Below are 25,322 nucleotides of genomic sequence, written 5' to 3'. Positions count from 1 at the left end.
CTTTCTTATCAAATTGTTTTTCTAACTATGGTAATTATTTTTTTTTTAGAGAAAATTACATTTTTGGTACCTCAATTTGGTAATTTTTGCACTTTTAGTCTCTAACTCAAAAAATTGCAGTTTTCATACCTAAAGTTTTGTATTTTTTTCAGTTTTGGTACCACGTTCATACAGCGTTAAATTTTGCCGTTAACGCCCTCACATGACAAGCATGTGAGGGGTATTTTAGTCTTTTGACCCCCTCTTTTTATAGAAAAATTACAGTTTTGATACCTCAAGTTGTCAATTTTTTCACTTTTGGTACCTCAAGTAGACAACATTTTTATATAACACATTAACACTTTATAATTTTCATATCACACATTAGCATCTATCAAACAACACACACTTAAAAATCAACACAATCACCCGCAATTACACCAACAACATATAATATTAGGGGTGAGAGGATTCAGATCATACACCACCAGAGAGAATTTTTCGGCGACATGAGTTTTTTCTGGCCATCTATCCACCAATGCATTCGGTTCATTCACAATCACCTGAATTACACCAACAACGTATAATATTTCAAGAATAGATACACACTATTGGGTGTTTTTTAGGAGCCGTAAAAAAAAAAAATCATGTTTGTTGATTTTGGAGCATGTGTTCTTTGATAGATGTTAATGTCTGAGATGAAAATTGGAGAGTGAAATAAAAATATGTTGCCTACTTGAGGTACCAAAAGTGAAAACATTAACAACTTAAGGTTATCAAAACTGTATTTTTCTCAAAAAAACGAGGTCAAAAGACTAAAATAACCCTCACGTGCTTGTCACGTGAGGGCGTTAAAGGCAAAATTTAACGCCGTTTGAACGTGGTACCAAAACTGAAAAAAACACAAAACTTTAGGTATGAAGACTGCAATTTTTTGAGTTAGAGACTAAAAATACAAAATTTGCCAAATTGAGGTACCAAAAATGTAATTTTCTCTTTTTTTTAATGATCATAAAACTTTTCCAAATCCTTTTCCAAACAGATGTCAACTCCCCACGTGATCATCACCAAGAAGATTTTCAGTACATATTTTTCAAATAGAAGAAGATTTTCAAACTTTATAAACGAATATCAAAATTGATTGTAACTTTCACAACAATCTTTTCATCATTTCATAATAATTTCCATAATTAAAATACACATTATCAATACCCAGTTGTAAATAAATACCTTTCATTCCACTCAAAACTTTCATACTACATTCATACAAAAACCCTTCGCTCTTTACATTGTGTGTTGAACTGGCTAACACGGGTCTATCCACCGATGCTTCTTCATCCTGCCGGAGGAAACACCACCGATGATCGCACACACATCCCCAAACACCTGTTAATGCCATCAATGCATCCAATGGACACGCTCCAACCTCGCCTTCTGCAGCCCCCAATGCCGCTACAGTCAACAACACCCTGAACCGGACTGTTCCAGCCCCAACTCCCACTTTGTACCCGGTCGTTGCACCTTCTCCACCGCCTGTCCAGCCATCCCCACATATTTAATTTTATGTTACCGAAACAAGGATCTGATTTTTGCATGAGTTTTTCAATACATATTTAATTTTACATCTAAGTTGCAAATTGCATATACAGATATTTGTTAGATATTTTTTAATTCATGATATTTTTAGCTTAACATTGGTCGTTGTTGCAGTTGCGTTATCCATCATATGTTGTTTAATTGATTGTTCACCCTTACTTTTATTTGTTAATCATGACATGAGAAACCTTTACCATGGTATTCTGCCGCAACGCGCGGGTACCATGTTAGTTTTGTTAAATAAATCCTTTTTGCATATTTATGATAGACTTGAAATGATTTCATCTTTTCCGTTCTCTATCATAATTTTTATTTTTATTCTTTAAAAATAAGACTTTAGAACACAGTATAAGTCCTAGAAACAATGAAAGAACCCATGCCATTGGTGTTAATACCAGTGTTGTAAAACTCGGCCGACTCGGTCGGAAACTCGGGATCGAAATCGGGGTTTAAATGGGTCGAGTTGGCTGGAATCGAGTCAAAAATCGGTCAACGACTTCGTCGCTTGTAAAACTCGATCAAACTCGCCTGGATCAGTCAAAAATCGGGTGGATCGGTCAAGAATCGGCCGGATCGGGTCAAAACTCAGGTCAATTTTGGTCAAAGTTTTTTTTTTTGTTTTTAAAAAAAAGAAAATGCTAAATTGGTTTAAGTTTATGATTCTAATGAATGAAGCTTGAACTTTGAAGAATTATATTAAAGTTTTTAAACAATTATGTTTTAAGTTTGAAGTTTATTCTATATAATTTTAGAAAATATAAATTTTCTATATAAAAATACACAGTAACATGATTGGAAAAAAAATCATTATAGTGATTTAAGTTCACATAATCACATTCCAGCAAAGTAGTAGTCAACAAGTTACAACTAGATGTCGAGATGATTGTACTCTATGATAAAGTTATAAATCTCACAATATCATGGATAAAGGTGTAACATTTTGGGACCATTGGGTAATGACGAAAAATGTTTGTACGTTAAGGTAAATCCACACATCTTTACTTTTTAACGATACTTGTAAATTGTAATGATCATTGCTAACTGATACGTCTCGATTTGATGATCACATCTACATGAAGCTCTAATATCATTTTTTTTTAATATTCTTTTTGGGATTTAAGGTTAATTAATTTAATTAATGACATAATGGTAACAGTAAAATATTTGTTGGTATTTGATTTTTCCTAGTCAAATGGAAGTCAAAGTTTTCACTGGTTATGGTAAAAAAAATAGTGTACCTATAATTTAAATACAATTATCTAGAGTCAGTAAAATGATAGACCATCACTAAAGCAAATTAAAATATTCACATTTTACCAGTGACCTATAAAGAAATAATAATGCAAACAGATTACAGACATTCCACAAGTCCACAACATTAAAATATATCCCATACATCAAAACATTGTAAACACTTTATTTTTTAACATCTTTGTTAAAATTCTACTCTTTCATTCTCATATTAATTATTTAATTTTAACTTGTTAAATCATTTGTTTTCAAATTTAACTGTAAACTTTTTTGATTAGGCTAAATAACACTTTATATAAAATACATGTAGGAGTTAAGTTTTAAATATACTTTTCATTAATATAACTTTCATCAATTAATATCTATATTTATAATCTCTTATAAAATATATTAGACTATATATTTTGAGAAATTCAGCAATCTTTTCAGTATTCTCATATTGTCCCTAAATGCCTAATTCACACATTACCTTTAATTCTATATTTTTAAACACAATCAGACAAACACCCTACCAAGATCTAACACACAGTCACTTCTTTCTCTCATTCCTATTTACACACACGCATATCGATTCCCCCCACTGTTTTGTATTATCATTACCTTTTAACCGCAACAATGCGCGAATACCAACCTTCGTATAACAAAAACAAAGATAATCCTGTTCAAAGTTATAGAAAAATTAAAATTAGACATTTAATATTAAAAGAAAAAAATATAGAATATAACAATAATTAATTGGTTCTCAATGTACTTCAAAAGTTCAAATCACTAAAAAGAATACAAACCTCGAAGAAAATGAGAATATTGTTGGATTTATGAATAAAATGCTTTTGTTAGTTACTTTAATTGCTAGTCAATAATTTAGGATTAACGGACATCAAGGTTTTCTTAAAAGATTAGAGAATTAATACTCGTTAACTTATTTGAAAGAAGGTCTGTCATTTTTTTTCTTCAGATGACTACTTAGTATAGAATGTGTGACATCTGGTTTAAAAAACTGATTTTGTCTGAGTTGAGTCTTATCTCTAAATAGTTTGTTTAAAAGTCGTTTTGAAAAAGAACAATGCTAGGTTGAAAAACTTTACGGATTAATTTAAAATCTTATTGCATTAACATGACATAAATGAGCTTATATATGTAGCTAAAATGGTATTTATGCTAAAATCTTGATTAGAGAAAGAACAAAAATGTTACTACATTTTATTTTTTCAATATTGTTTTATAGAATATTATAGTTATTACTCTAAAACTCTGTTTTTTTTACTTAATAAATTTAATAATTAAGATTTTAATATATTTGGTCAATATTTTTTTAACTTAATAAACAAAAATAACTGATATTTATCTATTTTTTATTTAATGTATAAAAATATTATTTATATATTCAATCATTTAATAATATAATCAGCACTTAATGACTAAAAAAAAACCATTAAAAAAATACTTGAATCGATCGTCTCCTTTCTATTGTCGATGACCAATTTTCAAACATATGATATTATAAGTCTATACAAACAAAATCGGTAGGATATAACAAAATTTGATGATATAGTATGAGGCTCGAGATCTATTGCTTCTCTAACATTATTTCTCGAGGACTTATATAGGAATCTTCTTGTTCAAAAGATGAGATATCTACAATAATTATTAACCATCCATAAGAATATAAACCGTGTAATAAAATATATATATTTTTGTTGTAGATGGCTAATAATTATTGTACATTTATTAGCTACTTTAATATAAACTAAATTAAAATGATGTATGCTTGATTTTTTAACATTTAATACCAATACTCCTTATTAAAGCAAACCTTTTTCCATTTAAAAAATTTTCTACTTTTTAAATAAACAAAACATTCTTACAAATACAACTAACATTATCTATGAATTAATTTAATACAAAATATACCTTTAATAAAACTAACTTATAACATCTATACATTATTTTAAAAATAAATACACTGCTCTTCTTACAATAATAGCATACAGTATTTGGCTATTCGCCATCGTCGTAACCAACACTACGTCTTGTAGCTGTCAGCATTGTTGTCGCATCGTGTTCATTTAATATTTCATAAAATAAACAAAAACAATAATAAGATGATATCGAATTGTATTTACTTTTTTACAGGGGTTAACTAGTATGCTTTTAGCAACATGCTTTCAATCTTTTACTATGATTTTCATGGAGAGATATTTTATATTCAAACATGTGATTTTTATGGGGTTGTAAAGATGAAACATGTTTTTGTTTTATTTCATGATTTTAGCAACATATATTTTTTTTCTTTTTTAATGTGTCATAAGTTATAACTCATAAGCAATACAAGGGACCCACGTTAGAATGTGTGACACAATAGCCGTTTCTTCTTCTTTCATACACACCTACACGTTTTCTCCTTGTCCAATAAACCCCCCCTTTTTTCCGGCCACCATTATCATCTTCCAAACCCTCCACGCGCCACCGCCACCACCACCACCATATTTAAAAAATGGGTATAGATTACTACAACATACTTAAAGTGAATCGTAACGCAACCGATGAAGACTTAAAAAAAGCCTACCGTCGTCTCGCAATGATCTGGCACCCCGACAAAAACCACAACAGTAACAAGACAGAAGCAGAATCTAAGTTCAAACAAATCTCTGAAGCTTATGATGTTCTTAGCGACCCACAAAAACGTCAGATCTATGATCTTTATGGTGAAGAAGCCTTGAAGTCCGGCCAAGTCCCGCCGCCGCCGCCGTCATCTTCCGGCCGTGGGTATTACCATCATCACTTTAATAATAGTAGTAGTAATTATCATCAGCAACAGCAGCAGCAACATCCAAACCCTAATTATAGGTTTAATCCGAGGGATGCTGAGGATATATATGAGGAATTGTTTGGTGGGTCTGATGGGGGTGGGGGTGGTGGGTCCGGGAGGAAGTTTAAGGAAGGGCATTTTAGGAATAATGTGAATAATGGGGCGGGTTCGGGTTCAGGGGAGGGTGCTTCGTCGAGTAGGAAGGCGCCGGCTGTTGAGAATCCGTTGGCGTGTAGTTTGGCTGATCTCTATAAAGGTGCCAAGAAAAAGATGAAGATTTCTAGGACCGTTCTTGATTCTTTCGGGTACGTTTTTGTTTTCGTGATCATTTTTGAGGTGTTTAATGTGTAATTGTGAGAAAATGTGATGTATGATTGATAGGTAGGTGTGTAAATGAGTAGGATGTATGATGGTCCATTGCATTATTGTATCGTATTAGTACCAACTTAAGTGATTCGGGGTTGAGCTAATATTAGGAAAGCTTGAAAGACTAAGACTTTGTTCCTAAATCAATACAAACTTCTTGTTGCCTTTTATATATTGGACTCTCTCAAGACATTAGGCATCCTTTTGATATGAATTAGAAGTAAGATTTAGGAGATCGACAATTGTAGATTGTTTATCCTATCTGCCTCTTGAATGTCTTTTCTTTACACGTATTTAGTTGTTCTTTGTTACTGCTTTCCACGTTCCAGGAATTGGTTACTTCCGGATTATATATATATATATGTAAATACAAATTTATGTTTTTTAAAAAGTATTTATAAAAGTGATATGCGATGATGTTTAAGTTTGAGCTATGTGAGTATACCTTAAATTTTATTGTTTTAGGAAGTATTTGGTAACAAAAAATCTTCTCCTTTGTGTCCATTTTGTCTAGATGCAAAGCCAGGACCTTCTATAAACTAAAGTAACAAACTTTGCTAAGCTTTTGACTTCAGTTCCTTGTTTCACGAAAATTTTGAATTGGAAGTTTTTAGAGAATTAGCCTTCGTGGAATGATAGGCGGACAGCGGACTGGCGGAGTGATCGCCTTAAAGGTTTAATGTAGCCAATTAGAAGCAAACTTGAATAAGCACAAGTAGATAACTTGTCAGTTGTCAAAGTTCTAACAAAAGATTGAAACTTTATGGAATAATTTTCCAAGGATGAAAGGGAACTAAGTAGTGTGACACAAAAGGGATATATTTAGTATCTGAATTGCCCTATCTTCTATATGTCACAAGTCCTAACATAGGGTGTGAGGAGATTGGAAGGAGATCGCAATCCATTATATTTTTAAATTACTGATTCTCACAAGTTACCACATAGAGACCTGGTAAAGTGGTAAGTATAATAGTACTGTTGAGTGTTGATACTCTTAACATGTATATCTTCTCGTTTATTCTTCTTAAATTCACCGTTACCCCATATCTACGATTGTGGCAAAAGAAATTTACAATGAACACAACTAGCCAACTCAACAACTTCCAGTAACATATTAGAAAGTAGAACTGCTTGGATCATATCAATTCTGAAGGATATTATGGGATGTAGTTAATCTGCATGAAATGCAATATGACGGTAATTCAAGTTAATACCTTGGGTGGGAGGGGACATATGGATTAATTTATGGCTTATAGAGTTATAGGATAGAGACGCCTTGTAGTATAATAGCAAGCAAGATTGTAAGATCTAGTTATAACTGTAGTATTTTCAATCTCAAGGTAATTTCTAGACACGAGTTAATTTCTTTTCTATATAAATACGTCACTATCTAATTTATAAGTATATGCAAGATATCAAGTTGTTACCTTTAAAGTTTCAACATATGAATGTCTTTTCGGATTAATTTTAATTTTTTTGTTGCCATTTTTGTAGTGTAGTATGTAAGAATCATGTGTAATTGTCTCGAATAAATGTACCTTTGCCATTTTTTGAAACTTTGAGAAAAACTATTATATGTTTGCTTTATAGATTATTTGATCAAGACAAGTGAATATATTAATATAGATATTCTAAGAATGTATCATGCTTTCTCTTTTTGCAAAATACATCACGTTAGCACAAACTGGTGTTAGCATAAGAATGTTGGCGGTTGGCCATGGACCATGGTTTATTTATCATTAATATGCAAGCATATCTGGCCACATTGCAACAACATACTTTGCTCATAAATCTATTTCCCTAAACTTTAGCTTGTAGCAAAACAGACTAATCAAAATAACATTACATGGACATTACAATCAATTCAATGAACTTGATTTGGAAAGTACATGCATTTAAGCTTCAATAATAGTGCTTGAAGTGTGATCAACACATCTAGCAACTTCGCACACTTTAGTTACTTTCGCTATATATCTGCAGATCCTTAATTATCCACATAATTTGTGACATATCTCTGGATGAAAGTTATACTACAAGATGCTTTTACAAACTAACATTTGGAAACCTTTCCAAACCTTGTGGACTTTTGAGTTAACGCCACTCTTATGCCTCTTCACTATGGTTCTTAGTTTATTGGTTCTGTTTTCCAAATATGAATTATTCACAATCTGAATTTTGTTATTAGGATTTTGTAACTCGAAATATAACCCATGGATAATATTGATATTAGTCAGCAATTTTGTAAAAATCAATCACTATATGAAATAATTTTCATTGATTTTGATTAAGTTTCTTGAAAAGCTCTGTTGTCATATATCGTTCATCTTCTCTCTTATCAACAGGAGCTTGTGCTCTGTTACCACCTTGAATTGGTACTTTGGTTCCACTTGCTGTATTATTGTAAAGGGATATGCCTGTATATCTGGTTGTACTATCGCTTTTTTGCTGATTCTGAGACTGCATCTCACATTGAGCTTTAAACCAAATTATATTGCCGACACTCTTGCGGTTATGTTTTCTCTAGATTGGCTTCATAGATATCTTCTCCTATGAATACCTCTTGTAATCCTGCCATCATCTTGCCACTATTCTTTATTCGTTTCTTCTACATCAGGAAAATGGATAGAGCACTGTTACGATAAGTATGCTCCAGGAGTCCGTGTTATTAGCAGTACAGCCACATAATTTAGGTAGAAAGCGTTAGTGCCCATTAATTTAGGTAGAGAACATTTTAGGTTCTCACGTGTAAGAAATAATGCATGATCTGCTGGTTCAGAGAATTTAAGTCCATTTTTATGCAAGGGTTTGATAGTGGTCTCTTTACATCTCTAACTCTTTATAGTAAAAAATCTACAAATCAATGGTAAGACCTGCTATGATTTGGAGTCTTATCTCACCAGTCTGTATACATGTGTTTTTCTTTATGTGTCTAATTTCTTGTACAATTCATACGTTGAATGACTGGCCTTTTGGCTTAGTTTTACATATTTATGTTCTTTATGCTCCGAAGTGCAGAGAGTGCAGCATCCCTTCTCTTTATTTTTACCTAGTTGTCTTTGTTTTTTTTTTTGTTTTTTTTTAACACAGTAAGGTTCGGACTGTGGAGGAGATCTTAACAATTGAGATAAGACCTGGTTGGAAGAAGGGCACAAAAATTACCTTTCCCGAGAAGGGTAACCAAGAACCTGGTGTCATAGCAGCAGACCTCATATTTGTAATTGATGAGAAGCCGCATGATGTTTACACAAGGGATGGTAATGACTTATTGATGAATCAAGAAATATCACTTGTGGAGGCTCTCACAGGGAAGACTCTTGAAATCACAACCCTTGATGGAAGAAATCTCGCGATCTCAGTGGTCGAAATGGTGAAACCGGGGTATGAGCTAACTGTTCCTAATGAAGGAATGCCATTATCAAAAGAGCCTAGGAAGAAAGGGAATCTCAGAATCAAGTTTGATGTGCGGTACCCGTCAAGGCTTACATCTGAACAGAAGTCTGATTTGAAGAGAGTTTTGGGTGGAAGCTGATAGCTTAATTATTCTTATTTATTTTATTAAAAGTTTAAAAGTTGAAGTAAGGTTTTTGAAGAAAATCCATGTTAATGGTGTATATGATTCAGTTTGGAGCATGGATTCTGGTATTTTAGTGGGTGTTGGATTCAGTTAGTCTAGACTAATGAGAATGGGCACATATTGTTGGCGAGTAACTCGCATTAGATAAATGAAATAACTTGTTCCTTTGGTTTTACATTGTCATTTGTTGTTGATTGGTACTTATTTTGTAACTTGCTTGGTTTTTGGAGTTATCTTAACGGAGTTGAATACATTAACTTGAACAGGATCAGTACTAGAAGCTCAATTTATTTAGAAATTGGATCACTTTTACATTTTTGTACAAGCTTTGTTACTTCTGAAGAAGCCGGTTCTGCAAGCGCTTATCTTTTGTAGATTCTTTGCTTGCAACTTTTAGGCCTGTGCTTGTTTGTTAAAGGCCCTAATTTTGTTCTGACCGTGTGAGAGTGTTCTGCATGAACCATATAGAATATCGAACAAGAGATGTTATGGAAACGATGGCCGTAATCTAATACGCATGCTGATTCAAGCCTTAGTTGATATGTAGGTGTGATTTATCGGTGCAACTACGACTCATAAACCTCCTTTTCTACTTTTTGTAATTGATATAGAGTAAAGACAATCAAACTGACATCAGAACAATAGGATGTTCTTGTACAAAGTTGGATAAATAGAGCCATTGACTTGAGAGTTAAAACAACAGACATGAATTACAGAAGTATAAATATGCAACTTAATTTGAATACAATTATACCTGCCACTAGATAATCTATACCACTCTAGCAATCTCATTTTCTATATATAAACGTTCTGTTTTACAGTTCAAACTTGAGATTTAGCAGATTTCTTCTCCATCTCGACCATGGCACCACCATCACCATGTACAGAGGCGTCGCTAGTTTTGTACCTATACCACCTTGAAATTATCAAAAAGTAACATAAATTCCCAAGCCCCATAGCAGTTATCAAGAAGTAAAAGTAGTCCAGTCTACCCTTGTTAAGATCCTCAGGCAACCAGTTCCCAGTGGGTGCCCCTTTTGTCGTCATATGAATAACCGTTATCAAAAAACTATTCAAATAACTCGATGCTGCCATCCCGCAAAAGAAAAATGCACCAGCAACACTTCTCATGTTCTCGGGAAACTGTTTGTAGTAAAACTCAACTAAACCTATAGAAGTAAACGACTCGGCAAACCCAGCTAATGATAGTTGTGGAACTAGCCATAATGCAGACATTGATGAAATATCGCCTCTATGTGGTTCAAATCCTAATGTCGGTTTTGTAACAGCAAGATGTCTCCTTTTTTCTTCCACTAAAGCCGAAACAAGTGAAGCTACAACTGTTAAAGATATCCCAAACCCGATTCTTTGGAGAAGTGAGATACCGCCTTCTTTGCCAGTTATGCGACGAAGCTGAGGAACGATGAGACGGTCGTATATTGGCACGAAGATGACTAAAGTGATCATGGTGAAGACAGTGTATGAAGCAGCTGGGATTCGGAAGTTGAAAACATGTCTGTTGGACTGAAGGGCTTGAAACACAACATATTGGGTTTGTTGGGTCATGGCTATTGAGTATATGATGGCTGCAGCCCATACGGGTAATACTTTTATTACACATTTCAATTCTTCTATTTGTTGGATGCTGCATAGCTTCCACGGATAGCATGCTGATCCGTCTGGGTTGATTTTGTCTTCGGGCGTTATGATCGCCGCTTTGTTAAGAAATCTGAAACAAAAAATGATTTTGCGATTATCAATCATCCGTTATACTTTCCTAATTAATTGGAAAATTCTCTTACACATGTCGTTAATGATGACATAAAATCCATGCCGGTACCAGGTTAAGATTTAAAATGGGCAAAATTAAAAAATTCATGAGAGAAAAGTTAAAAAAAAAAGAAGCAAAATTTAAAACTGATAGGAAACTTTTAAAAATTCATGATAAAATTTCAATTTTGAAGGTATCCCTAAAGCTATGGTTGCTGCACGCTCCTAAGCCATCTCCAAATAATGGAAAACTTTGTGATACAAACACTATTCATTACTTCAAATTATAATATCAGTTAACTATGATAACAATTAATGTTTTATAAAATGATTAAATTGATATCAAATGTGTTAAAATAACTTAAATAATACAAATGAATGTATCAACTAACTAATCACGAACAAACGTTCGAACCCTACCTAACACATAAACGGATCAAATCTTTTTCTGTATACCCCCAATCATCATATTTATTGTACAATATAGTCATGAATTATTAACTGAAGAGTTTGTTTTTGAATTGGGTACCTTTTAGACAACAATAATAATATAACTTAGGTTATCAACTTTAGTCAAAGGTGGGTGTGTGATTGAAGTTTGACTTTTGACGTGGCATGTGGAGAGCTTTTAAGATTTTCCAATAATTGAAAAGAGACTAAGGTCACTTATTCATGGACCTTGCATAATATTCTAGTCTTCTACTAAAGTGTTATATCACATATCATGTGTGAACTAGGATTTTGTCTTTTAAATTGAAATTTTGATATCAAAAGAAATGGTCCATAAGTGTAGAGTAGTAGGTACCAGCAATAACTATTGATGTCGCGTAATGGATATGTGAACACAAACTTTAAGTTACCCATCTGTTCTTCTTACCTAAAACTCAAAAAGTATTTATTAACCAACACTTGTTGGCCAATTCCGACATTTATCATATGCCCCAAATCCCACTTTACACAAAGTAGAAAATGAAATGTGTTAGTTAATGCAAAGGTAGGATTTACTAGCATTACTAAAAGCACGTAAACTACGTACGAAAATATAACCTTTTTTTTTTTTTTTTTTTTTAATATAAAAAGACTAAAAGTGAGTTGTCGCGAAGATATATATTGAATGTCCACATCAAAAATGGTATGCTAAATACCCAAAAAGGCTTAAATGATTGAATGATATGTGTGGTTATACTGTACGTATATACTTGTTGCCCATAGATTAATTGATCCGAAAACAGGTGGAATATTAAGGCGTTAATTAGGAGGTGCCTTATGCCTGGACTCATCCTCCAGAGGATTAGTCCTAATCAGCGCCACATCAGCAAAAAAACCATAAAACTAACCTTATACTTAGGACTAGTCTTGGACTCACTATTTATTTTATTATACATTCACAAATTAAAAAGAAAAAAAAAAAAAAAAGGTTAAACAACTCGTCATTGGGGGATGAATGGGTACAAGGAGGGACGAATGGGGGACCAAACAAGGATGAAGGCATAAGGTAGCCAGGTTTTTGACTTTTGAGGTTTCAAATTTCACTTACTGTTTGTTTTAAATTTTTACGTACAAATAGCGTTCTAAGTAAGTAAATTCGCAACGTGATATAACCATTCACATATTCACATCCCATTATTATCTTATGAGACAAAAGATTTGTGAGTTTTGATTTTGTTTCAATTACTGTTGTGGGCCACTCTATGGAAATGTGTGTCGACGGATTTGAGATATGACAATAACGTGAGTCTCATATAAATTTTGCATTTTGAAAATGCATGTCACAAGTCTATTTTTTCAAAATTTATAATTACTACTTTTCGGTCACTCGTTTTTTTGTTACTTACGTTATGTAAACATAATTATCAAATAATCGATCTAAAACGTAGTTTCCAAATACCCCGAGTTAGCTAAATATTAACTTATCAAAGTTATAGTTCGAAACAAGTTACGTTATACCCATTCTAATGGCAAATCAAAGACCCAAAAGAGGCATATTTGTTCAAATGGAAGTTTGCCATTCAGTTGTTGATCGACACACTTTACGTCGTTTGATTATTAGAGAAATTAATTAATAAGTTTTTTTTTTGAACTGAAATAATAAGTTGATACATGAAAAGCAAACTTTATTATATTATTACAATTATTAGAAAACAAAATTTATCACTTATGGTAGGCAACAAATTGTTATGTATCCATCTATTCCGAATACGACTTCTTTCAAACTTTTAATAATGAATTTCTCATTTATCAGCTTATTTCTTGCAAATGCTGTCTGACATATGTCCACCATCCCATTTCCATTATTCATATTTGATTGCATATATATCATGTCAGAGAATTTTCTTATAAAACAAATAGTTTGTTATTTTATATAATCTTGTACTCGTAATACTTTTTTTAATTTAATATAGTTGTCGGTAACGGTTTTTATTTTATCTTGATAGAATACTACAAAGAGATCTTGAAACTTAACTCATAATATTTGTTTACGTGGATTATCTTGTATATGGTTTAAGATGCAATTAATGTATATAATATTCTTTTGGAAAATTACATCAAAATGTATAAATATATTTTAAGAATAATGTTGATACTTTTTTTTTTTTTTCCAACGAGGCTAGCTAGACCAACGGACAATAGTCCGATGATCAGTTTGGAGGTATATGATCAGGGCTTTTACTCATACACCGGGGTTTAAAACGTGAATGAGTCTTGTGTAGTGTTTATGTGGATCAATATATAGTCTATAATTTGCTATCTTTTCAATAAAATGTTGATATTTTTTATTTTGAAAAGAAAAAGTTATTTGATGCTGCTTTAAGAATTAAGATACACATGTTCCACAATCCTTCATTTACTCGTATAATATCTCCACAATAAAATAATGTGAACAAATTATTGTACTAGCTAGACTTCTAGGAAACAAATGAAAAAGGTGAATTGACTTCTATATTTAGTTCTATTATGCATGTTGAATTGTGTGAGAATTTAATGTTCGATAGTCATGCTTTCATTCAGGACATATATGTATAAAATATACTCGTAATAAAGAATACTTTGTATGATGCAAAATAAATGATCGATCAGTAGGTAAAGTAAAACATTATATATGTTACCTGAATTGAGTCGAGTAAGGTAGAGCTGAATTAATTGATTTCGGTGGTGTATAATTGTAAAGTGATCTTTGTGTTTCATGTGGTAGTTTTAACCCTCTCTTTTTTACCGCAACAACCAACACCCTCAACATACTTGTGAATGGACTTCCTTCCGGTTTTACTTTCACATATATTTTTGTACCACCAAAAAACAAGAAACACGAAAACAACATGAAGATAGCCGGGATGGCTAGCCCGATGGACCAGCTCACGTCGGATTGAACGTAAACTACAAGAGTAACCGAAACCACTTGGGCGAATGTTAGAGTGAAAAAATACCAGTTGAAGAAACTGTTTATCCCTCTTTTTCCGGATTCTGTGTGTGGATTAAATTGATCAGCACCGAAAGCTAGGTTACACGGCCTAATACCCGCTGCTCCCACTATCATTAACGCGAATCCAGCTAGCAGAAATAGCCATTGAAAAGGTGTGGCACTCACGCACGTACTACCTTTCTTTGATGCACATTGGGGCGGATGGAGTGCTTTAAATACCGCGGTTAAGTTAATTAGCAGCAATCCCTAAAAAGTCGAACATAAAACCATCATTTCAATAAAATTCAAGAAAACAAATCAAAAGAGTGTAGTTTTTATTTATTTGAAAAGCTAGCAGACTACAAATAAGAAAGACGTACATCGTTAAAAAATGTGATTAATGATGTCTTTTTCATAGTCTGCTTTTCATAAAAGTTAAACCATTACATATATAGTAGTTTTGCAAGTAACAAAGATAAGAAGAATATAAGAGGTGCAAATTACCAAGAAAGATGCAATGGAAGCAAAGCCTAATGTTTTGTAACGACCGAAATAAGTATCACACAAGAAGGCACCAAGCAGGGTTGAGAAATTGGTGGTGCCATTGAAGACATTAAGAAGAGTTGTGGCAGTGATGCTTTTCATATTAAACACAGTCGTTAAGTAGACTAACAAATTCGATAACGTTCCAATTGCTCCTAGCTTCTCAAATGTCTCATTTCCTGACAAATTAAGTTTCCAGCAAAAATATATGTTAGCTCAATTTTATTGTAACCATGTGAAATTCAACTTCATATATGTATGTTTACAGAAATTACCTATGATGAAAGGCATAGCTTTGACTCCTCTGTAGTTGATTTCGGGCTCGTCTTCTTCTTCTTCTTCTTTAGGTACCATTTGGGCAGCTTTGTCTTTCTCCATTGTTAAGTTGTTGGAATTGAATTGAATAGTTTAGTTAATTAAGCTGATGAATTGAAAGTTATCTTGTGAAGAAGAATGTGAAAGGAGGTGGTAGGTTGGATGTTCGTTTGTTGTGAGAGTACTTGCTGTTTTATATACATGCTATCTTTTCGGGCCCGAGTTAAAATATCACTCCCTTCTATTTTTTTTTATATAAAAAATCTAACTAGCACTAGGACAAAAATTAATGTTATTCATTTACATTTTATTTCTTTAATACTTTTTAAAATATACAACAAAATATCATAATAACACTTGTATGAATGTATAAATATCTTTACATTTACAAATATGAAAAGTCTTGAATAATAATAATAATAATAATAATAATAATAATAATAATAATAATAATAATAATAATAATAATAATAATAATATCGATGTTCATACTTAGATATGAGTTTTAAAAAAATAATAATTTTGAATAGCTATAATTTTCAACAAAAAATAAGTCGTGCTAAGCTCTTCCTTTTCATAAGTTAACAATATTATTGACTGTCAATATCTCATTGTTCTGTTTCAGGTTTTATTAATTTCTTCCTATTAAATCGTGTTAAGCTTTCCTTTTCTTAAAAAAGAAAATGTATATAAAAATGGAGTTTTACCATTATTGTTTTTATGACGATGACTATGATTAACTTGCAGTAAACTTTTTTACATGATGATTGAAAAGCATTTCTAAAAGAGAGTTACTAAATATGCACAACATTGTTATTGCATGTTAATCATAATTTTAAGACAAATAAACTAGCTAGCTACATATAGTTTTAGATATATATTGTTAGTGATATAGGTATAAACAACCACCATTTACAATAATGGGTTGCTACTTCTTAAATTGTTACTATAATACAAATATAGATAATACTAATCATTGAAATATCAGTTAATTGATAAGATATTGATCTTGGATCAAACTTTTTAATTAGTCATTTACATAGTGAGTTTACAAAATACAAGTTATGGGTTCTTTTTCTCACTTTTTTTTCCTGGCTAAATTTATACACGTAAGCTCAATCGTCAACCATTTGGGCCTTAATTAACACTTCTTGGGCCTCAATCTAGCTAGCTTTAATGGTTTTGGGTTAACCCGATTTGAAAAATCTCAACTTAAACCCAAACTTGTTTAACCGAATAGGCCCTAGCGATTCAGATGTGTTATTTCCGCTATTATTCGCCTATTCGGGTACGATACGATAAATTTCGATCAACACCATATATACTATGCATACAGATAACATCAGTTATTGCACATGATCATAACTTCTTAAGTAATGATACTAATGTATTTTCTTAAAATTTAATCTAATTTGAGACCTATGACATGCATCACATGATATTTGTAAGCTAGTTGAAATAAATTATCTGAAAGATATGAATTCCAATATTCCGCTTATAGCATATTATATACACGGTCCGAAATCCAAACTATTGTAAAGTTCCAATCACCATATATACTAACGTGCATCCACAAATCTGGCTACATAAACACTAAATATAGGAAATATGATCTTTAAGTAAAACCCTCAAAGTTTGAACGTATTCAAACAATATGTTTCTGGGTAGACATATCTTCTAATGCCACGTCAGCTGATTCTTCTCCGGTTCCTTTGTATTTATACCATTTTGCGACCATCAAATAGTAGAAAAAGTTTAACACCATTAACCCCATGCATAAATAATAATAGTAATCTAGCTTTGCCTCGTTCAAGTCTTGAGCTAACCAGTTTCTAGACCCGCCTTCACGAGTCGTTCTATGAACGATCGTTATCAAGAAATTACTAAAGTAACTCGACATACCTAGCCCACAGAACAAGAAAGAGCCCGCGAAACTCTTCATGTTTTCAGGAAACTCCCTATAGAAAAACTCTACAAAACCAATGATGGCAAACCCTTCTGATAGCCCGGCCACCAACAATTGAATCACTAACCAATAGGCTGACATTGATGAAATTTCACCCTTTCCTCTTTCAACCCCGAGTGTTGGCTTGGAATGGGCTACATCTCTTCTTTTTGTTTCGATTATAGCTGCAACAAGCATTGTGAAAATGGCAATGCTTATTCCGACTCCAATTCTTTGAAGGAGTGAAATTCCTTGTCTCTTGCCTGTTATTTTCCGGAGAGATGGAACTATGATTTGGTCGTAAATTGGGATCCATACGGTAAGGGCTAGCATTTGGAAGACCGAGTAGGATGCAGCTGGAACCTGGAATGAGCTTGGCTTAAGTCTTCGGTCGGATTGTAGTGCTTGAAAGACCGTGTAGGTTTGCATTTGGTTGATTGAAACATTGTACATTATGCAAGATAACCAAATTGGAATAGTTTTGATCACACATTTCACTTCTTCTATTTGTTGGATACTACAAAGTGTCCATTGGTTTTTTGATGTTCCATCTGGGTTAATTTTGTCGTCTGGGGATATGATCGCAGCTTTATTGAGAAACCTGTTATTATAGCAACCAAGTCGTTAAAAAAAAATATATAGTTTCTTTATACAATGTGTTTATAATTATCGACTTATTTAGGGTTCAGGATTTAGGGTTTAATACATACTTGAGTTGTGTGCTGTATGGAAGCTTTAAGTTGATGGATTTCGAGGAGACACGATTAAATAGGGAAACTGTTGGTTCCTCTGGAATCTTCAATTTTCTCTTCTTCACAGTGGCCACAAGGACTTGAAAAATACTTGTTAAAGGGCTGCCATCGGGCAACACCCTGACGTAAATCCTCGTACCCACAAAGAACACGGCACATGATAGGAACATAAGGAACGTAGGGATAGCTAACCCGATGGCCCAATTGATATTGGCTTGCACATAGACAATGATAGTCAATGATACCATCATAGCGAAAGTGAATGTGAAGTAGTACCAGTTGAAGAAACTTGCGATTCCCCTTTGGCCAGATTCTGTATTCGGGTTGAATTGGTCTGCACCAAAAGCCAAGTTACATGGTCGGATCCCACTAGCTCCTATGATTAGAAACACGAAACCAGAGAGCAAGAAAGCCATTTGCCATGGTGTTGGTCCGACACATGGGGCGTTTACACAATCAGGTGGATGAAGTGTTGTGACTGCTGCTGTTAATGTTAACACAAGCATCCCCTGAATTATTATAACATAAAAAAGTTAATAAAATGAATATAAATTGGTATAAACTGGAATATGATAATCAGCGTATATATGAAACTAGTTTTGCTAAACGCGGCCCTTATGGTTCATTGAATAATTGTATACTTATTATTAAATTTTGGACTTTTGATACGAAAAGTACAGACTTTCTATGCACATTAAGTGCAACCCTTAGGGCGTTAGATATTATAAAAATAAGAGAATTGGTATGTACCAGGAATGATGAACATGAAGCCGTTCCTAAGACCTTGTACCGACCGAAATAAGTGTCAGAAAGAAAAGCTCCACCTAGGGTACCGAAGTTACAAGTACCGTTGAATACGTAGATAAGATTAGTAGCCGTTATCGACTTCATATTGAATACCGTGGTTAGGTAAACAAGTAGATTTGTAGATGTCCCAATCGTTCCTAGCTTCTCAAATGTCTCATTCCCTACATGATATGATGTGGAAAATTAAAATGCAGACAAAAATTATACTTGAATTATTATTAGATTTGAATGGTATGTAGCAACTTGTGTTTATAAAAAAGTCTTCAATAACTCTCTTACGTACAGAGATGGTTGACGTAAGTTCACCAAAAAGACATATTATTAATTAACGTAACGCTGTAGTTCACTAAAAGCTAGTTGCAATATATCTGGATCAAGGTATCGAAGAACTTTCAAGTGCATAATTATACAAATCGGTAAATCTTGGTGATTTAGTTCTAGTTGCATAAATCAAACATTAGGGGAAAATACCTAAATTCTAAACCCACCACTAACAATTTCTTTACCGTTTTAAAGAAAAATGTCAAATATCATCAAATGATCAAACTAGCTATATATATATATATATATATGCAATTATGCATGTTAATTGTATGATGAAAACTAGTAAGCTTAATCAAACACGGAATACAATTCATTAAAACCTTGAAGAATCCTACTGTTAGGCACTTCATCATGCATTAATAACCAATAGTAAGAGTATGTATACTTGAGCTTTTTGTTCCGAAACCCGGCAAATGGCATAATTGGATATTGTTAACTGTAGATAGTAATTAATAATTAAGGTCTTTGTATGGGTTAATAATTACTATGATGAGTAAAAATATACCTATAATAAAAGGCATGGCTTTGACTCCTCTGTAGTTAAGCTCTTTGGTTACTTCTACTTTCTCACCTCCATTCTCCATACCTGCAGCTTTCTCCTTCATATCCATGATTCTCACACTACTTACAATTCTCTCTTCTTTCTATAATGTATATCTAAATCTATGTGTAAAAGTGGGATAAGCGTGTGTGTGAGTTTTTGGCTCATAACAGAAGTTCCTTATATAAGAGGGGAAAGAATGACATACATGTATTTATTGAAGAACTTGGGAGGAGTGGGTCCTATATATTTGGATTGAGACAACTACATGAGGTACACTGCCACACCGTGTGTGGTGTTAGATGCGTATCTCCATTGGACACTTTACCCGTTGGTTTATCAATTTTCTTTTATTGCACTTGTGAGTTTGATTGTCAATTTGCTCCTAAACAAACCGAATACAAACTTAGTTTGTGAGACCTGTTCTAGTTTTTTCGTTTTTTTAGTATGTGTGTGTATGTATATTTAATATATAGTGTTTTTTTAATTTTATGTAAATGATGATTTGGTGACATGGACAACTAAAGTTTCAGTATATTGGTTGGAGGCAAAATGAGTTTAGCGTTTTAGTTCGATGTGCTATAATAGTTTGCTAATGTGTTGAAGTGGCTTGCTTAGATATTTTGTATATGTCATCTACGGGTGTGAAAACAAAATCGTAAAATTGGATAATCAGATCTAATTGCTTGATATGAAACCGAAAAACCAAAACTGAAAACAGAAAAACATTACAAATGTAAACAAATTGACAAACTTATATACGAGTACATTTTTTGGAAGTACAAAGAAAAAATAATTGTAAAGCTTATAAAATTTGTTATCTTGTGTGCATCCATATATCATGTATATTCTCACCATCTGACCCATGACGGGAAGTCATGGGTTTTCCCTTTTTTCCGAGACAGCATATAAAGCAGATACAAAGCACATATATAGGAGTATAGGACCGTGTTCATCTGTGCATAGTATTCACCTATGTTGCGTCTTACTACCACATACAACGTTGGAGAACCCTAACGTGGGATCGGAAGAACGAGTAAAAGAGTCATGAGTTTTTAAAAACTTAGATCGGAATCGGGGAGAACCTTTATTAACCTTTTTATATAGAATAATAATAAATTTGAAATTATATGTAATAGACTTCAAACCTAGATATAATTGTTAAAGAATATTACATAATACTTTAAAATTAAAACTAAATTGTTCATAAACAAAAATTTAAACCAATTAGAATTTTATCAAAAAAATTTTGTAAAAAGAAAAATAAAATTGAACCGAGTCGACCGAGTCTTGACTGAGTCGGCTGATTTTTGATCGAGTCGGATGGGTTTGACCAAAGTTGACCCGAGTCTTGATTGTTGACAAAGTTTAGTCCAATTCAGTCGGACCTGACTCTTGGAGGAGCTGATTTCGAGGCCGAGTCCTCGACCGAGGTCGAGTTTTACAAATAAGAATGTCTATATCTAAAACGTGACACCAGAGGCTGGTCCATGAGCCTTACTCGTATCTGTGAAGTTGCTTGTAATGTGCGTAGACGGCCACAGGTAGGGATGACACCCGCGGGTAACGGATGCGGATATCATTTTCCCATTACCATCCATGCGGGTTTTTATTTATCCGCAAACGGATTAAATATTTAATCCATGTTCATCATCCGCGGGTATATAAGCTCGCAAATAGATCCACGCTTTTCATTATAAATCTAACAGTATCCATCACAGTAAAAGACATGCATACTAAACAAAGAACAACCATTGCACAAATTTTCACATGCCATTAATAAAAACAAGAAAAAAAAGAAAAAAACAATAAATCTCCAAGAAAAAAAGTCAGTCGATCACTAGATTTTTTTAAAAAAGAAATGAACTCAATAAAACTACTAAAGTTCCAACTTCCAAGTAACACTTGAGTTGATCTCTTTAACTACTAAGATCAACGACACCGAGTCAATAAAAACATTATTATTAAGTTATGTCAATAAAAGCATCATTATCAAGTTTTTTCAACTATAATAAATATGCTTTAGTTGGGTATGACGGATTTGCTAAACGGATATATCCATGACGGATATGATATATCCATTATCCATCCGCAATCCGTAAACGGGTTCATATTGATATCCGTTATGTATACACGGTTTTTATATTACCCATCCATGACGGATGGATATCCGTGGGTTACGGTTTTTTTTTCTCGTCCATTGCCATTATCCCTAGCCACAGGGCACCCATTGACCAGTGGCCATACGTTTGCATAGGCTGGGAGTGTATTTTAGAGAGTGTAATTATGGTGGCAGTATTTTAAAAATAAGAAATCGTTCGACAAGCAGTCAAGCACACACTTGTATCGGTCGACTAGCTAAACATTCATTCATATAGGGAAATGATAGTCGTACCATCATTTTTAATGGATGTACCACAATGTATAAATTATATAGCTAACTGTACAAGTTAGTAATACACAACTGTGATACATCCATTAAAATAAATGGTATGAATATCACTTACCATTCATATATGAGTTGTATTCCTTCTAGTTGCGAGTCATGGAGTGTTGTTTGGATTTGCTTGTTTATTCTATTTAAAATTAGCACATATATATACTCAACTATTCAAACGTACGTAGATACACTTTTTGAATTTCCACGTTTAAAAATCACTTTTTAGTTTCTAAAATTTTGCAATAAGTGATGCACTACTCTAGCTAGCTTGAACACGCCCTCTAATTACATATTACATTTTATATATATATATATATATATACTTGTATAGGGTAGGTTAATGTGAGAACCACAAATATGGAGAGAAACGTGAGAACCATTAGTTTCCCTCTATCTTTCTTCTTTTTGTGTGATTTTTTTATTTTTCATTTTTTGAAACTTTTTTTGTTTTTTATTTTCTTTTAACAAATTAAAACCAATTCCAAAATAAATAAAAAAAATTGTAAAAAATCATATGAGTTACGGGTTAAGAAAACGTATGAATACTGTACGGGCGTTGCCCTACATCCGTTCTAAAGGGGTTATAACTGGACGCATATGAGAATAATATGGATTTGATGGGCGGCGAAAATGGTGACGGTTGTTACGGTACGGGCGTAGCCCTTAATTTTAAGGGCAAAACCCTTAGAGATGATTTTTCAATGGTTCTCACGGTTCTCACCATATATATTGGTTCTCACTTGATCCCTTCACTACTCGTATATATATATATATATATATATATATATATATATATATATTTCAATATACTAGCACGGTACCCACGCAAATGCGGCGGTGGTCGTACCGACGATGAGGCAACAGTTAGTGGTGAAGGCGTTGTCGAGTGGTGTAGATAATATAAGTAAAAGTAATTGATATAAAGAGTTAATGACGATATTTAAAATACAAAGGATCGATAGTGTAATTTAATCATTAATGTTAAGAAAATATTATATGTGAAAGTATTTTAAAGGTGTTAAGTGAAGATATTATATATATTTTAACAATTCTATAAATAAAATGTTATTTTTTCATATAATATAGTATAGATGAACAACTTTTTAATGATTTTTAAAACATTTTGTTTCAATGGTTGGTTTCAATTTCTTTATAATTTGCAAATAATGTATTTTTTTCAAGGCACATGTGTCTAGCTAGTTTCGCAACAGTCATATAACCACACAAAAACAGGGGACCTGAATAATTATGAGCTTTGTTTTTATTAGAATTTAAAATTAGAGCAAGATTTTTGATCAGTCATGTAGGACCAAATGTAACATTTTTCGCCAATGGTCAAAGCATAAATCGACAAGGTCGCTCAAGTGGCATATGCGCACTAGTCGTCGTATACATACTATACAAACACGTATTATACACATACACATCCGATGTATATGAAGATGTTTTGGATTTGAACTTGCTTTCCCTCATCTCAACCGTTCACACTGGCATCAAAATAATTTTTTAATATCTATTCATCTATCGATCAATAGATAAGATTTGACGGATCCAATGAAGCCAGCCCAGCTGGTCGAGGATACCTTGGTTTTCCCCTAGGCGGGGGTTCAAGACTTGCCAGGAGCATTTCTTGGTCCCTTTTAAAACCCAGACCAGTTTATTGGATGTTGTGGGTTGCCTAGGTGCGAGTACTCGCGTGGGCTTTTCTATGGCAGCCAACTCAGTTTGGATGTAGCGGGATCCAGTTTAGACAACCGACTACCCAATGTTGAGTTGGTTTTCACCATGTTATGGTGGGAAGTGCTTCGACATTATTGTAATGTGCACCTGTCAAAAAAAAAAGATAAGATTTGACGGGAAGAGATTAAAAAAACAAAAATAACATTCATTTGAAGAACAGATTTGTACTGTTATTATATTTACTGGATCTGAACAACTTACTGAATCATTTTTATTGCTTAGCCCAACTATTAATTACAGCTAATTATACCAACTGAGTATAATTTAGATCAATTTAGTACGTGAACTATAACACAAAAACTCAAGAGGGTGCATGTGTGACATATATATGTGAATCATCGGATATTTGATTATTCTTAATTATGATTATACATATGGTTTGTTAATTTATTTTCGCTGTTTACTTCTCTACAAAGACATAAATCTCATCATTATATTTGTAAGAGGAAGAAAAGATGTGGTTTGATGAAATGTTTTAATAGACCAGCTCACTAAGTTGGATCATTAATTATCCGGTTGGTTGACCAACTTAAATATAAGTGGATCTGTTTATAATCGGCTAAACCTATTGTTTTGTTCCTAGTAAAAAAATTATTATGTTAAATAAAAATATATGCATAAATTAAACGTTAATTAAATCCGTAATTCTGTTCATTTTATTTTTAATATTTTTAAAATTAAATATTAGTATCTTTCATTAATTTAATATAATGCATGAGTGTGTAATTGTGTATTAATTAAATTAATATTTTTGTAAATATGATGATGTAAAAATTACTCCTAATATTTTAGTCAATCTGGTTGGACCGGATAAGTATTCCGTTTTTCATGATTAATTTGGTTCAAGTAAACAGTCCGACTAATTGAAACATTGGTTTTGTGTTATCTTTTTGCTTAAACCCATGCTTAAGCCTTTTGGGTTCATTTTTCATTTTACTTCAATTTATGACAAGTCAAACCAAAATTTATGAACTAATAATCATCATAATTATTTTCACTTATAATAATGACCAAAATGCGAAAAAAATAATATAATATGTTGTAAACATGCATTTGATAGGTTTTTTTTTATAAATAAAATAATATGATAGGATCACTTATTATGAAAGAAGAGTGATAATTAATTTATTGTCGCTCCCACATTTACAAATTTTCCATCTATATTCCATG

General features: G+C 32.8%; 3 protein-coding genes across 3 annotated transcripts; 1 reads left to right on the top strand and 2 right to left on the bottom strand.

Annotated features, from left to right (window-relative positions):
- Window positions 1-5,165: 5,165 nt before the first annotated feature.
- LOC122589333 (dnaJ homolog subfamily B member 1-like) lies at window positions 5,166-9,750 on the top strand. Its single transcript, XM_043761621.1, has 2 exons — window positions 5,166-5,940; window positions 9,089-9,750. Exons 1-2 carry the CDS (start codon window positions 5,321-5,323, stop codon window positions 9,528-9,530), a joined length of 1,062 nt encoding a protein of 353 aa, XP_043617556.1. The 5' UTR covers window positions 5,166-5,320; the 3' UTR covers window positions 9,531-9,750.
- Window positions 9,751-10,266: 516 nt separating this feature from the next.
- Window positions 10,267-15,786, bottom strand: LOC122587319 (protein NRT1/ PTR FAMILY 2.11-like). Its single transcript, XM_043759450.1, has 4 exons — window positions 15,564-15,786; window positions 15,250-15,467; window positions 14,453-15,012; window positions 10,267-11,304 (listed from the first exon to the last, which is right to left on the bottom strand). Exons 1-4 carry the CDS (start codon window positions 15,664-15,666, stop codon window positions 10,398-10,400), a joined length of 1,788 nt encoding a protein of 595 aa, XP_043615385.1. The 5' UTR covers window positions 15,667-15,786; the 3' UTR covers window positions 10,267-10,397.
- Window positions 15,787-17,039: 1,253 nt separating this feature from the next.
- LOC122589417 (protein NRT1/ PTR FAMILY 2.10-like) lies at window positions 17,040-20,159 on the bottom strand. Its single transcript, XM_043761710.1, has 4 exons — window positions 19,937-20,159; window positions 19,051-19,268; window positions 18,259-18,809; window positions 17,040-18,149 (listed from the first exon to the last, which is right to left on the bottom strand). The coding sequence occupies exons 1-4, from the start codon at window positions 20,040-20,042 to the stop codon at window positions 17,249-17,251; spliced, it is 1,776 nt and encodes a 591-aa protein (XP_043617645.1). The 5' UTR covers window positions 20,043-20,159; the 3' UTR covers window positions 17,040-17,248.
- Between the last annotated feature and the right edge of the window lie 5,163 nt (window positions 20,160-25,322).

The sequence above is a fragment of the Erigeron canadensis genome, chromosome 2, assembly GCF_010389155.1.
Source record: "Erigeron canadensis isolate Cc75 chromosome 2, C_canadensis_v1, whole genome shotgun sequence".
In the NCBI taxonomy this organism is placed as follows: domain Eukaryota; kingdom Viridiplantae; phylum Streptophyta; class Magnoliopsida; order Asterales; family Asteraceae; genus Erigeron; species Erigeron canadensis.
The sequence above is the reverse complement of the archived record's forward strand: the minus strand, read 5'-3'. Positions and strand labels throughout refer to the sequence as shown.

Bases quoted from the DNA above. Each gene is read 5' to 3' on its own strand.
- LOC122587319 (XM_043759450.1), bottom strand. From the start codon at position 15,666: ATGGAGAAAGACAAAGCTGCCCAAATGGTACCTAAAGAAGAAGAAGAA. The intron at 15,468-15,563 runs GTAATTTCTGTA...TTAATTTGTCAG, and splicing joins AGCTATGCCTTTCATCATAG to GAAATGAGACATTTGAGAAG. The intron at 15,013-15,249 runs GTAATTTGCACC...TCGACTTTTTAG, and splicing joins CTTCCATTGCATCTTTCTTG to GGATTGCTGCTAATTAACTT.
- LOC122589333 (XM_043761621.1), top strand. From the start codon at position 5,321: ATGGGTATAGATTACTACAACATACTTAAAGTGAATCGTAACGCAACC. The intron at 5,941-9,088 runs GTACGTTTTTGT...TTTTTAACACAG, and splicing joins ACCGTTCTTGATTCTTTCGG to TAAGGTTCGGACTGTGGAGG.
- LOC122589417 (XM_043761710.1), bottom strand. From the start codon at position 20,042: ATGGATATGAAGGAGAAAGCTGCAGGTATGGAGAATGGAGGTGAGAAA. The intron at 19,269-19,936 runs GTATATTTTTAC...CATATCATGTAG, and splicing joins AGCCATGCCTTTTATTATAG to GGAATGAGACATTTGAGAAG. The intron at 18,810-19,050 runs GTACATACCAAT...ATAATAATTCAG, and splicing joins CTTCATGTTCATCATTCCTG to GGGATGCTTGTGTTAACATT.